The 14,643-nt window shown below is 36.6% G+C and overlaps 1 protein-coding gene across 4 annotated transcripts in view; it reads left to right on the forward strand.

Annotated features, from left to right (window-relative positions):
• Positions 1-14,643, forward strand: part of LRRC71 (leucine rich repeat containing 71) — a 2,015,367-nt gene that overhangs the window by 1,274,204 nt on the left and 726,520 nt on the right. For all 4 annotated transcript variants that reach the window (XM_044079834.1, XM_044079832.1, XM_044079831.1 and 1 more), the window contains exon 8: positions 3,474-3,633. In XM_044079834.1, coding sequence (XP_043935769.1) covers positions 3,474-3,633 — 160 coding nt within the window. The remainder of the gene's footprint in view (positions 1-3,473; positions 3,634-14,643) is intronic.

A 14,643-nucleotide genomic window follows, 5' to 3' on the forward strand; every position in this document is an offset into this window, starting at 1 on the left:
ATCTTCTCCTTATGGTCCCTGAACTACCTGGCACATTTCACTAGTTACAGAGAGATCTGATTAAAGAGCTTTCAGATACCCTAGCAGGATATGTATCTGAGGAAGTACGGGCCTCAGTTACTTCCCAGTTGGCTACCCTCCAGTCTATTTCTAACTCTTCCATGAGGCTCATTTCACATGTAGCCGAACGAACAAGTAGAGCAATGGGTTCAGGCATTGCCATCAGGAGGCATGCCTGGATGTGATTGTATGACTTTGTCGAGCCTTTCAAGTCTGCATTCATCAGTGCTCCTTTTGATGGCATGTCCTTATTTGGCCTAAGGTAAAAGACACATTGTCCAGGTGTGAGAAAGATGGGAAGACCCTTTCTGCCATGGACATACGTTTCTCCACTCCTCAGAGATTCTTCTCAAGGAATCAACAAAGTAGTGGGAAAATGTGGTTCAGAAAATCCCGAATGGTCTTTTCAAGATGCATGTGGCAATAGTTCTCCAGGGGGAAAGGGGGGAACTCCAATGGTAGATACCACCCTCATGGCAGAGGAGGCCTACAAAACCGAGGGTCCAGAGATTCCTTCTTTTTCAGACTGTTCCAATGCTCATGAATGGAGGCCTGATTGCCCTACTCTGGAGGCAGTTGGGGGTCAAAGATCACTGCACCGGACAGCTTGGCTGGAAATAACATCTTATAACTGAGTTCAGAGGATAATTTCCAGAGGTTATGTAATACTCTTTTCTCTTCCTCTTGCCAGATGCAAAAAAATCCCAGAGGTTCCACCTAGTCAGAGGTAATAAGCAGCTGTTTGGGTGCAAAAGCTTCTAGAAAAACAAGTAATCCAGGAGGTCCCACCAGACCATAATAGATCCAGAACTTATTCAAGATTCTTTTTAGTGCCAAAGAAAACAGGAGACTGGAGACCAGTGTTGGATCTCAGCAACTTGAACATATCAATTTGATGAAGCAAGTTCCAGATGGTCACAGTTGAGTCCATTCTTCCATTTCTGGAAAAGGATGACTAGATGTTCTCGATAGACCTTCAGAACACATATTATCACGTAAAATTGAACAAACAATCCAGGAGGTACTTACTCTTCCAACTGGGAGCCATTCATTATCATTTCAGAGTACTGTCCTTTGGTCTCACTACAGCCTTCAGGGTGTTTACCAAGTGCATGACAGTAGTGGCAGTTCACTTGAGACTGCATGGATTGTGGGTGTTTCCATATCTAGACAACTGGCTCATTTCCACCCCAACCAGGCATCAACTATTAAAGGCAAGACAAAGTGTTCACCAGACATGTTTCTATCTGGGGATAACAATAAACTATGAGAAATCATATCTATAGCCTATTCACAATGTAAATTTATAGGAGCAGTTCTCACCACAAAAAAGACAATAGGCTCACTCCCTCCTTCAAGGGTTGAGACAATCAGGTCGCAAGTCACAAGGATAATATGCAGCAACAAACTCTCAGTTTGACTAGTTCTTCATGCTTTAGGTTCCATGGCAGTGGCAGTAACGTTAGTTCCTCTAGCCAAATTTCATATAAGAATTCTACAATGGCTGTTATCCGCACAATGGTCTATCCTTCAACAACCAATATTGACTCAAATAAGAATCACCAGTATTTGCAAAAAAGATCTGATATGGTGGATTCATTTGGATCAGATACTACAAGTTTGCCCATTTGTTCTTCCCCAGCCCAAGAGCACAGTGACCATGGACACTTCCCAACTAGGGTGGGTGAGCGGCATTTTCTGGGCAAAACAGTTCAAGGCACTTGGTTCCCACATATGCAAATTTGCATATCAACGTTCTAGAGTAGTTGGATCTGAGGGATCAGATCCAAACCTATAAGATGAGAAAGAATGAAAACGGACAACATAAATGGAATGTTATGGCAAGTACATAACTTCTTTTTTCACATGCCTAGTGGGATTTAAACTTTTCAGTCTCCCAGTTATTCACTAATTTTAGCATTTCCGGTATTCTTCATGATTATCTGCATGACTGAACAATAGTCTTTGGTTGAAGTCTAAGGTGCTCCTGATTCTTCTAGTCATTTCATGTGCTTTTTTTCTGGCTGTCAGGTATTCTTCTTTGGAAAAATGAAAATAGTTTCACTGACAAATTCTCTCTAAGAGTTTTGTTGTTAGTAAAATGAGAAGTAGAGTCCTCTTCTGGATAAACATTTATATTTCTTCCTTAGCCTGTTGTGCATCAATAATGTCTTTGATCCTCCTGGTAAAACATATTCTGAAGAAAGCTGAATACAGCAGCATGAATCTCACACCTGCCTGTTGGCATTTCCTTATTGATAAGATAAAATTTGCTTTAATTCTGCCTATTGTACAATGATTAATCATTTCCACAAACACTCCATTTTCACTGATTTTTAATACTTTTCCTTTCTGTAACAGTTTTGTCTGGCGTAATTATTTCTGCTGATGTGATTGTGTCTTTACTAATGTAAGTCTTGGCTGCTTTCTTCTAGACAGGTTTGAAACATACACATAATGTGCCCTTTCACTTAATAATTCCTGCTGTGGAATGCCAGTCCAGTTGCTTATTTGTATTATCATAAAATTAATATAGTCTGCTTCTTCCAATTTCTCTGTTAGAGAGAAAAATTTCCAAGTTCTGTGTGGATGCTCTGTCCCCTAACTTGACCATTTTTGAAACAGCTCTTCATGCGAAACATCATATTCAGCCAGCCTTTTCTTAATTTCAGACTGAGTTTTGCAGTTTTATCAGTTCTTCTGAATAGCTAATTAAAGTTTTTCTATTTTTTAGCCTTTTGTTATTTGAGTTTATATATTTCTTCCGTGTTTTATTTATTTTAAACACTTCTGAGTGCATTTGGTTTATTTTTTTCCCTTTACATTACCAGTACCGCCACTGAAACCTAAACTCCTTTTTGCTGAACAGCTGCAGGATTCTTCCCAGACAGTTTTCTCCTCTCCTTTACTAGATAACGTTCTCTCTTTTTTATTAGCATCCAGGCAGTGTAATTACTAGCCTTTGCCCAAATGTTACCCAAACTGGCAGTTTCACTGGCCCTTTTAGCACATTTTCCATTTTCACACTGGGAGAGCTCAAATCAACCTGTTGATCAGTTTGCAGCTACATCTTGGAATTCTTAATTCTTTTGTTGTTGTTAAAGTCTTTACCGACTCGTGTTGTTTCTAATGCTAAGTATTATTTGACAGGTGCATAATGTTGTTTTAGATATTATATGCCATTAAATTCCACAGTGAACTCTACAGTGCGGTTTCTTTGAATGTTTTTCTCTAAATATAACATAACAGGAAGAATGAAGAGGGAACAGGATTTATCTGCAAGAAACAGTTTACAGCAAAAATACTTTGTGGTTCATTATAGTTCAATTAGACCTTTGACTTATAAACAGCTCTGCAGTCCTGACCTTTGGGGCCTTGAAATTACAAATACATTATTTCTCATTTTTGTACAGACTATCTCATGTGAGTTTGCGGAACAACAACATAGATGATGAAGGTGCAAAACTAATTGGGCGAGCTTTGTCAACATTGAAGACTGGCAATCGGAACTTGGTGTCACTCAACCTCAGTTACAACCACATCTCTGATCAAGGGGCCACATACATTTCTGAGGTAAGGGCAGTGATACTAATGAGAAAGGTTCTGGGCATGTAGTCATCTTTCAAAATTGAATGCATTTTGCCAAAGACAAAAGATTGATTCTCAAATCAGTAAATACAAAACAAATTCCCTTTTTCCTGATATTTGTAAGATCTTTGAGTTAGTATATTAGTTCCATCAGTGCTGCAGGTGCAGAAAAGGCTAGGCCACCTACAGAAGCATTCTTCTTGTTGTTTCTTTTTTTTTCTCAACCTTTTTCTAATGGAGGTTTTGTTTTACCTTTGTGTAATTATCAACATAATAATAATCACCTGCATTGATGAGATGCTGTGAAGGTTACTACTGCAGTTCTGATTCTTTCTGAGGTTTTAGGTTATGTTGTTGAAGCCTGAAAATAAACATGGATACACTGATAATACTTAAAGGAGCCAAATTATCTGATGGAGGTAGATGGAATTACTTAATCTGTTCCATTGCTTACAGTCTTGGAGTGCTAAGCATCTTTGCATTCTCTTCTTCTTAAGATTGCTGTAATGTACTGATGTTGATTCTGTGGTACTATACTGATCTCTTCTTTAATAGTACCACTCATGAAAGCATGCTTGCTTGTGTGTGTATGCAGTTACCGACTGCTAGTATAGTAATGAAAATATGATCCTGATAACAAAAAAGTATGATAATGGTAAAATAAAATAAATAAATAAAATTTCTTTGTATTTATGTAGAAGTGTGTAGGTGTAAAAAAATGAGGGTGGTCTGTTTTGTATTACATCTATGTTTTGATTTTTAACAGTAAATGTAAATTATAAAGTGCTTAAAACTCAGCATCAATTATGACATAAGCATAAAGTTTAATTTTACTGAGGAACATTTCCCTGAAACCTTAATGGCCATTTGACTGAAATATACAAATGAATAAAGCACATTTGCTAGAAATACTTTTTGTGACACAGTTCTAATAACAATAAGATATCCAAAACTATAAAGTTTATTCATTTTTTCCAAAGAACTTATCTGAAACCACGTTGTGTTGGCTAGTGATTTATTATGCAACTGCTTGGTAAGAGAATATTTATTATGATTTATACTTACTTCTTATTTTCACCATTTGTTGGAAGAAAGGGCCAAGTTATAGTCAGGAAGATTTATTTTTGATTTATTTTTTACCTCTGATTTTCACTGTTTGTTGAAAGAAATAGGTAGAGTGTAGACAGGCAAACTCTAGCTATCCCAAAGGTCTTAGTCAGCTATAAATTCACACAGACTGTAGACAGTACACTCCAGGGCTTGTATGAAACCATCCAGTATTGGTTGGTGATTTATTGTAGTAACTGCTGAAAAGAGAATATTTAATTTGATTTACATTTTCTTTTTACTGCTGATTTTTATGGTTATAGTGAGGCGCAATTGAGAGAGATAGTGAACAGAAGTTATTGACATGAAGGACATCAAGTATTTTAGTGAGACTGGCAAAACTGGTATGGTAGGTCAGAGTGTCTACATTTTGAATTAGCTCAAAGTATTTAATTTAATAGTTATCTGTATATTGTTTGTGTGATTTCGTCATACAGTTCTACTTAAATTACTACATGTTTTAATTTCTTTGACTTCTGTAGTCACTGCTTTGATTTTCTTTTCTTTTAAAATTCTTTAATCATTTGTAGCTCAGAATGGATTCCTTAAATGAGTATGCCATTAATGATTTACTAAAGTACAGGTATCTTGCCCAGTATACTAAATGCTATGCATATGTAAAGGCAACATCTGATGACACTAGAGACTTGTGTTTCTCATTTTGGGTGATTCACTTAGTATTATTAATAATAAATCTAGACCTACTCATGATGGATACACTTGTGCAATTGACATAGCTTGGAAAACTGCTGTTGCATATATTGACTGGATTGATGAGATAAATAATAATATTAAGCAAAATGCAGATAGAACACATTTAGGAAGGGAAGTATCGACTGCCAGTAAAGACCACACAACTCATATTAAACATGATACCACTGATAATGATGAAAAAGACTGCAAAGGAATGGCTCCTATTCAACAAATTCGAATACATTCAACATAATGTATACAGAATATCCAATTTTCTTCACGCTCCAAAAAATAAACCAAAAATCTGAAGTCCATGCAAAGCTATCTTATTTATATTGGGTTGTTTTTATTACATATGATACCACTGATGACAGCTTTGGAATTCATGATACACACATTCATTGATCTGATAATTCAGAGCATGTAGAAGAAAATAAAAAAAGTAAGAAAGTGAGAAGTTTGCAGCAAATAACTAGGAAGAAAAATAAATTGATCGATGTCTGTATTGCAAAGAGAATGTGTATTAAAATGGACTCTGGTTTGTTATGTAACACACAGATTACAAGGAATTTAACTTTATTTAATGACAAAACATTTGGTCTATAGAGAATTATATAATTTTTCCTACAGAGAAAGTAACAAAAAGAGGCAAGAAGCAGGCTTATAGGAAGAAATTCAAATTGAACTTGGAAGGATTAAAAAGCAGTAAGAAAAAAAGAGATAAATGATGTTGACAACAGGGTGACACAGTGGTGCAGTGGTTAATGTTGTCGCCTCACAGCAAGAGGTTCTCCAGTTCGATTCTCGGCTGGGGTGCCTTCTGTGCGGAGTTTGCATGTTCTCCCTGTGTTCGCGTGGGTTTCCTCTGGTTACTCCAATTTCTTCCCACTTTCTAAAAACATGCATCTGGAGCATTTCTCCCTGGGCCTCCACTGAAAATAGGCTCTGTCCTAGTCAGACTTTCCCGGCCAACAAATGTTAAATAAATAAATAAACACGGCTTAAGCTGTGGAAGCACAAATATAGATGGATGAGAATTGTATGGTTACAAATTAAATAAGCAGTAAAAACAGTATTAAGAAAACTAATGATAGTGAAATTGAAACAATTTGCAATTGATGGAGTAAACATTATTGATTTAGAAGTGTATGATTTTTCAGATTTGGTCAGAAATTATTTACTAGTAACTGAAGATTCAGTTGTTAGAGGAAGTGATACTAACATTTACAGAGAGGATAATGAACATCGAATAGTGTTATGCTTGAAAGGAGCAACAATACAGGATGTAAGTAGGGCTTTAGAATGCCTTAATGGTAGGAAGTTTGGAATTATTTTTACTTATGTTGGCACAAATGGTCTCATCCTCTAGGACTTCTGTTTGTTAGTGGGGAACTTACATCCCTTTTTATAGCATAGCTTGTACAGGTGTTAGGATATATTTTTCACAAAGCAAATATAAAAAGGAGAGTATGAATGAATACATTTTTGGATAGATACATGAAAAAATTCCCCATTCTAAAAAGTGGAAATGTGTATAACACCCAAGCCTAATTTGGGGCACACGTGTATTTAAACAGGATTGGCTCTGTTTGTCAAGTCAATGGAAATAATTTTTGCAGCAGGCATATTGCAATATTTGACTAACATAAGATTTTTTGCCAGGTCAGAAATTTAGCAGTTCACATATAGCACATTTTGATGTAGTTGTGCTGGTTGTTAATGTCAGCAAAACGTTTTTTGTTTTTTTTTTTTTTTTTTTTGAAAATTTGCTACATTTACCCAAGATTGATGTTATTATTTGTGAAAAATGTTTTCTTTAAGAATAATGACTGGAAATCAGTTCTGTCAGGATATATTTTTTTACTGTAAGAGGCATTCTAACAAAATCAAGTGGAGGTGTTATTATAGAGATTAAAGATTATGAGACCTGTGATTATTACATGTTTTATGATAACACCAATACTGTGGAATATGTAACTGTGACAATAAAGACAATCTTGGTAAAGATAGCAATTGTTGTGTATAGACCACCAAGGTCAAGTGCTTATGGCCTAGAGGAATTCATACATTTTTTTGCAGGAGACACAGGAGGGAAAACAAGAGCAGCTGGGAAATTAAATTTACCATACACAGACTAGAATAATATTGATTGAACAACATTAGTAATGAAATTATTTGCAACATATGTTCAGGAACAACAATTACTGCAGATTGTAAACAAGCCTACCAGGAATGGAATATACTGGACATTGTTTGTGCCCCTAAGGAAATGACTGTTGATTTATATCAAGTTTTATTACCATTGATGTGCAGTGATCATGGGGTTATAAAGGTTAAATTACTGTTAGATAATTCTGCCAAATTGAAATCTAAACCAATGCACAGAAGATTAATAACAGACTATATGGAAGGAAAACAGTCAGAATGTAAAACTAATTGGAGTGATAAATTCAATGGAAAAAACTGCAGAAGAAATATGGCAAGTTTGAAAGCAAAAAAAAAAAGTTTAACATCAGGATTTAGGCACACAAGAGCAGGAAGATATGTTTCATTTTGAACAAAATCCTTCATTAAGATGAGAGATAAAAAATATAATAAATGAAATGAAGTTGAACTATAACCTTGAAAAGTGGACTATACAAACTGGACAGGCATATTAAACTCAGTGTAAGACAAGATTAGGAAAATTTAAAAAAAAAATATTTAAAGACATTTAGGAAAACATTTTTTTAAGATATATAGGATATGGTAGGAGTGAAGACATACAAATTGAAAAATTGTGCATAGATTCTAAAATATATTCTCAAGCAGAACAGATTATAGATATATTTACAAAATCCTATGCAAAACAGTTTGGCTCTTCAAAGGGGTGATAAATTGTGCAAGTAACATCCATGTAACTTCAGATACTGAAATTAAATTAGATTTTATTGAAAAAGAAGTATGCAAACTGGACCCAAACAAAGCACAAGGAGAAGATAGAATTAATATCAATGACCCGAGAACGCTTTAGCATGAACTTACAGTATGATTATACCCGTTTTTCACTAGGTCATTTAAATATAATGAGATTCCTCAGTATTGGAGACTTGTTAAATCCATATATAAGGGATAGGGGAGTGTGACAAACTCAAAGACATATAGACCCATACGTTTACTTTCTCATTGTAAAAAAATAATTTGGATACTGTTTCTGTGTATATTCTCCTGTTCTGCACTTTACCCTTCCCTGAATTCATTTCTAGCCTCACTCATAATTGCCTTTCCTAGTGCACCTACCCTATTTTACTGTCTTCAGACTCTTACATATTAATGTTTTTTTTTATGTTTTGCCTTGCTTTTATCTGCTAGTAATACCTCTCTCTCCCCCTGCAAAGCCCCTCTCTATTGTAGCTTATTTTAACCATACAGCATTGGGTTTCCTTCAAGTAAATCTACTTGTGTAGCTTGAGGCCAGTGTCCTTTTGTAAGCTTACTTCTGCTCATATTTTATTTCTTTTTATTTTATTTCTGGTGACTATACCTTTAGAAACTTTATATCCTTGTCTCTCAAGCTAATTTTTCACTATCTTTTCTGATTGTTTCTATGACTTCATCTTGACCAGGGTGCTAGCCCCGCTCCATTCGCCCTCGCTACGCTCGGGCTCACTTCACTCCTCTACCCTACCCCCATTCCCACCCACCCCTATTACAATTACCTTTATACCTAACTATCCCTCCCCTTCCTGTCCCACTAGCCACTACAATTCCACTTCCTGCCTATTGCCACAACCACCTTACTATTCTGTCAATCTTGTCAACACCACTTCATCTATACCACTGTCTCTACCTACTCTATCTGACCATATTTTATTCCAACATGTATTATTTTCTAATATCTTCTACACTACTCCTTATTCTCTCTATCTCCATCTCTTACCACTCCGATCTCTCTGACCCACTCCTATGTTCACCAACTTCTCATTCATACAACATATATCCAACTACTTCATATTTTACTATCTCCCCTAATCTCTTTACTACCTCTATTTCAAGTCTATATAAACTATCCATAATACAGGTTTTTAAACCTTCCCACAAAGCTAAGTCAAAACTATACAAACTCCATCTAGCATCTACTACACACTCTCTCCTCACCAAAAACCTACATTGTTCTGGAGATATAAATCCCAACCCTGGCCCTTCTTCTCTCCTCAAACTACCTCTACACTGCCCCCATCTTACTCCTTTAACAGTCACCAACCTCAGTCACAACAATCATCTCCATCCAAATACTTAACTATTTGCTCATTGAATATTCAGAGTCTAGCAAATAAAGTCACTGAGCTGCACTCATGGATAGCTCTCAATACCCCTCATGTCCTCTCCCTATCTGAAACCTGGCTCAAACCACACATTTCAAATAGTGAAATACTCCCACCAGGTTATAATATCTTCCGATCTGATAGACCTGTAAAAAAAGGTGGTGGCGTGGCCATCCTCTACTCCAACATTCTTAACCTCTCACCATACCCTTCCCCAATTCCTGACTTCCTCCCAGCTGAAATCATCATCCTTAACTGCCATCTGAATCCCCACAAAAAACTTGCAATTGCCTCTATCTACCTTCCTCCTGGTAACAATCTGCCCATTCTTGAACACATCATATCCTGGTTCTCCCACAACATACCATATGAGGCACTTATCCTTGGTGATGTTAACATTGATTGGTCCAAACTCACAACTGACTCTCCCCAACTCAGTATCCACCTACACGGCTTCCACCAGCTTATAACATCTCCCACTTGCTTCCATAAAAATGCCTCTTCCAGCTCCATCGTAGACTGGATCCTTACCAATTCCCCCCACCAATACCACAATCCCACCACCTTACCTGACTCCCTCAGTGATCATCTCCCTACCACCATCCTAAGACACTACTCCCATATTCCTAAACCCCACCTTATCAATGACTGTCAAAAACTATCGACTTTCAATTCATCCCAATTTAGCTCCATTCTCCACAACATAGATTAGTCCATTCTAAAACACCTCCCCCTAAATGATGCTGTAAGCACTTTCAATAGTATCTTCATGAATACTCTAAACTCCTTAGCTCCCTCTAGGAAGATCAGAGTAAAATCAAACCATGCTCCCTGGCTCTCTAAAGAGACTAGGTCCTTTATGAAACAAAGAGATCATGCTTGGAAAACCTGGACTAAAACTAAACAACCACCTTCTCTTCAAAAATACAGGCAACTGAGGAACCTTGCAAAAAACATACAACTAATGACAAAAAATTATACTATAGCTCTGCTCAATTTAACAACAAATCTAATCCTCAAAACTTTTGGTCAACTCTCAACGACATCCTCTATCCTGGAAAGCCCTCTAATCCCTCCCCATACCCTAACTCTTCCTCTCAGGAAACAGCTACCCTCCTGAATAAACACTTTATCTCTTCCATTCAAAATCTGGTAACCTCTAAGCCAAACTCTACTTCGACACCCACCTCTCCAAGTCCCACTAACACAACTTTGTTTTCTTTTGAGCCAGTTCCCATTACTTACATCAACTCTCTACTACTCATGCTAAAACCTTGCTCTCCTTCCAATTACAATCTATCTCCTACATTCCTCAAACTTGCTGCTGACTCAATTGCCTATCCTGTATCTATACTAATTAATTGATCTATTCTGGAATCAACTGTCCCCACCCTTTGGAAATCTTTCTTCACTATCCCCCTTCATAAAGGTGGAAACTCCACTGACCCCTCAAACTACCGACCCATTGCCATTCTGTCCCCCCTCTCCAAGATATTAGAAAAATGTATTCACTCACAACTTCTCAATCACCTCCTCACACACCACTTACTTACCCCTACCCAACATGGATTTCTTCCTCACCACAGCACCGCCACTGCCCTCCTCTCCTTCACTCATATCATTGCAGAGGCCCTAGACAACAATAAACTCATTTTCTGTCTCTTCCTAGATCTCTCCAAAGCCTTCGATACTGTCTCTCATCCTCTTCTATCCAAACACGCAAATCTCCACCTATCCCCCTCCGTACTTGCCTGGTTTAATAGTTACCTATCTGGCAGAGAACAATCTGTCAAATGGCTCTCATCCTCCTCACCTTTCCTTCCCATCTCCACTGGTGTTCCCCAAGGCTCCATCTTGGGACCCCTTTTGTTTAACATCTTCACCAATGATCTTTACACCTCATGCAAAGAATCCTCTCTTATTCAGTATGCCGATGACTCCACACTTATATCCATCTCAAATAACATTCCTGAACTACACTCCCTGACCCAACAGGCCCTACTATCCACTGAACAATGGCTCTCTCACAACCTATTGATCCTAAATCCCAAAAAGACCAAACTCCTACTTTTCCTTCCTCGTTCTCTTTCTCATCACAAAACCTCCTTTTTATTACATCTTCTAACAATACAAATATCCAACCTGAAACCCACACAAAACTCCTAGGGGGTCATTATCGATGACAAACTCAAGTTCAACCTACACATACTCCAATGTATCAAAAAAACAAACCAGAAACTAGGTCTGCTATATCGGAACAAAAAATTCCTAACCCCTGAATCTAGACTTACCCTGGGCCAGACTCTCCTCCTCCCCTCCCTTTTATACGCCGCCCCAGTTTTTACCAATATCCAGGCCTCCACTCTAAACAAACTGCAACAGACTTACCATAAAATAGCCAGATTCATTACTAACTCCCCATACAACTCACACCACTGCATTTCTTCAAACTCTCTTCAATGGCTTGAACTTCCCCAGTTTCTGCTATCTTATCAATTTCATATGCTACACTCTATTCTTTATAAACCTTCCTTCTGTCCATCTCTATCTTCCTTAGTCTCCATCTACATCCCATCCCGGACCCTCCGTACTTCTAACCAACAATTACTTGATATCTACCACCCAAAAAGTCAGTAGGCAAACTACTCTACAAACACTCCCTTGCCCATGCTTAGAACAAACTTCCCCTTGACTTACGTTCAATCTCCCACACCTCACACTTAAAAATGAACTAAAAGCTTATTTTCTCAATTCCAGAACCTGCCCTTGCCATGACCCTACCTAGTCTTCCTTCCCTTTATGTACCCTCAAAAGGGCCATACTTAGTACCTCATTACACCTCTCTCTCCAATGTGTCTACTATGCATTTGCACAATTTTATACAAATAAAAAATGTTAATTGTTGACCTATTGAACTATATCAATGTAAAATTGTTACTTAGCTTCTTTTTAATGCAACTTTAACTTTATGCATGTATCCCAACATATGTGAATTGTTTTGATATAACTGCTATTATATCAATATTGTTTAAAATTGTACTTGTTTTAAAATGTATTACTGGAGCTTTTCTCCTCGGGTCTCCACTGAGAATGGGCCACAAGCCCAGTTGGACAAACCCGGTTAACAAATGTCAATAAATAAATAAATAATAAATAAATTATTGTCAGACTTTGAAATGTTAGGTCTTAAAACCATATATTAGCATGCATATGTTGCAGATAAATCTATAACAACCTATTGCATGATGTTCTACAATAATATAATAACAGCTATAAATGAACAATTGTGCTATGATGTAATTTATATACATTTAATTTTGACCTGTGATAAGGTCTTACACAAAACACTGATCAATAAATTAGCACAACGAGGTTGATGTATTCTTGATAAGATGGATAGCTGCATGGCTTACAGATAGGACATGAAATGTATCATGCAGCAATTGGACAGGTGAAATTCTAGGTTACAGTCAGAGTGTCCCAGAGTTCTGTTCTAACTCCATACATGTTTAGGTTTTATTTTTCAGATCTATCTTTTTCATCTGTAGTATTCTTCAGCCTGTATGCATATTACTTAAAATGGCTAAACTGATTATATGTGTTGTAGCTAGGCATGTCTGCAGATGAACTTGACTAAAGTGATTATTTAGTCATTGTAAAATAATATGCTGATAAATAAACCAAAAACTAAACATATGAGACTTGGGAGAGTGAATATTTAATACAGCACACCATGATTGAAACTGTTGATTCATATAAGGACCTAATCATATCAACCAATTGATTAATGATAGTTAGAAATCTATAGGCTGTATAAAACTTTTTATAAAGTCTAGGAAATCATAAATTATGAAATTGTTGTTTGTAAGTTACATTAGACTCCAACATAAATATGGAATAATAATAAGAAAATTTTATAAATGAATAATCATAAGTAAATTGGAAAGAATGTAGTGAAAATACATCAAGGGCATCCATGGATATGAAAATGTAAGTTATTATGAAACATTAAAATATCTGAGCTTGTACAGCGTCTCATACAGATATTTAAGAGGAGGCCATATTCAGGTATATGGGGCATTTGAGACATCTCCTTCTAGGAATGTTTGGTGTTAGCAAAGAGTAATAGAGAATCTTTGGACAGCCTATGTAGGTGAAAAAAAGCAGCCCCAAAGATATTTGAAGCGAAATACAAGCAAAGGCATCTAGATATGGAAATGTTCACAATATAAACAATAAGATCACAAAGAAGGAATGTAGATGTTATGTAAAAGGAAGGAAGACTCTTAAGTATGACATGGATAGGCTACAAAAAAGCATTTGACAGTATTCCACATTCACGGATAAAAGAGTGCTTAAAAATGTATAAGGTACACCATACACTGCTCGATTACATTACTGTGACAAACCACTTTGCAGTGAAGCCATGATAAAGGACAAATTATTATTCCAGAAATAAAAAGTCAAAGGGGCATATTCCAGGTTGACTCTTTGTCACCTCTTCTCTGCTGACTTGCCTTTAACTCATTAAGCTGTCTACTTAATAGATTAGGTCATGGCTACAATTTGGCTCCCTGAAAACAACAAAGTGTAAAGACTTCTTATCTTCTTTTTTGTGGATGATATGAAACTGTATAGTTCATCAGAAGAGGAACTGAAAGCACAACTGCAAGTGTTCAAAACTTTTTCAGATGATATAAGAATGTCATTTGGTCTTGATAAATGTGCAAAAGCAGCCTTTAAAGCAGGAAAGCTGCAGCACCAAGAAAACATCAGTTTGGGACAAGAATGTGATATAAAAGAACTTGAGCAAGAAGGAGTGTATAAATATTTAGGAACTGATGTGAATAAAACTTAGGAATTTTTTAGAAGACTAAAATTAATACTGAAA

This window comes from Protopterus annectens, chromosome 8.part0, assembly GCF_019279795.1.
Source record: "Protopterus annectens isolate FY-2018-M chromosome 8.part0, PAN1.0, whole genome shotgun sequence".
In the NCBI taxonomy this organism is placed as follows: domain Eukaryota; kingdom Metazoa; phylum Chordata; order Ceratodontiformes; family Protopteridae; genus Protopterus; species Protopterus annectens.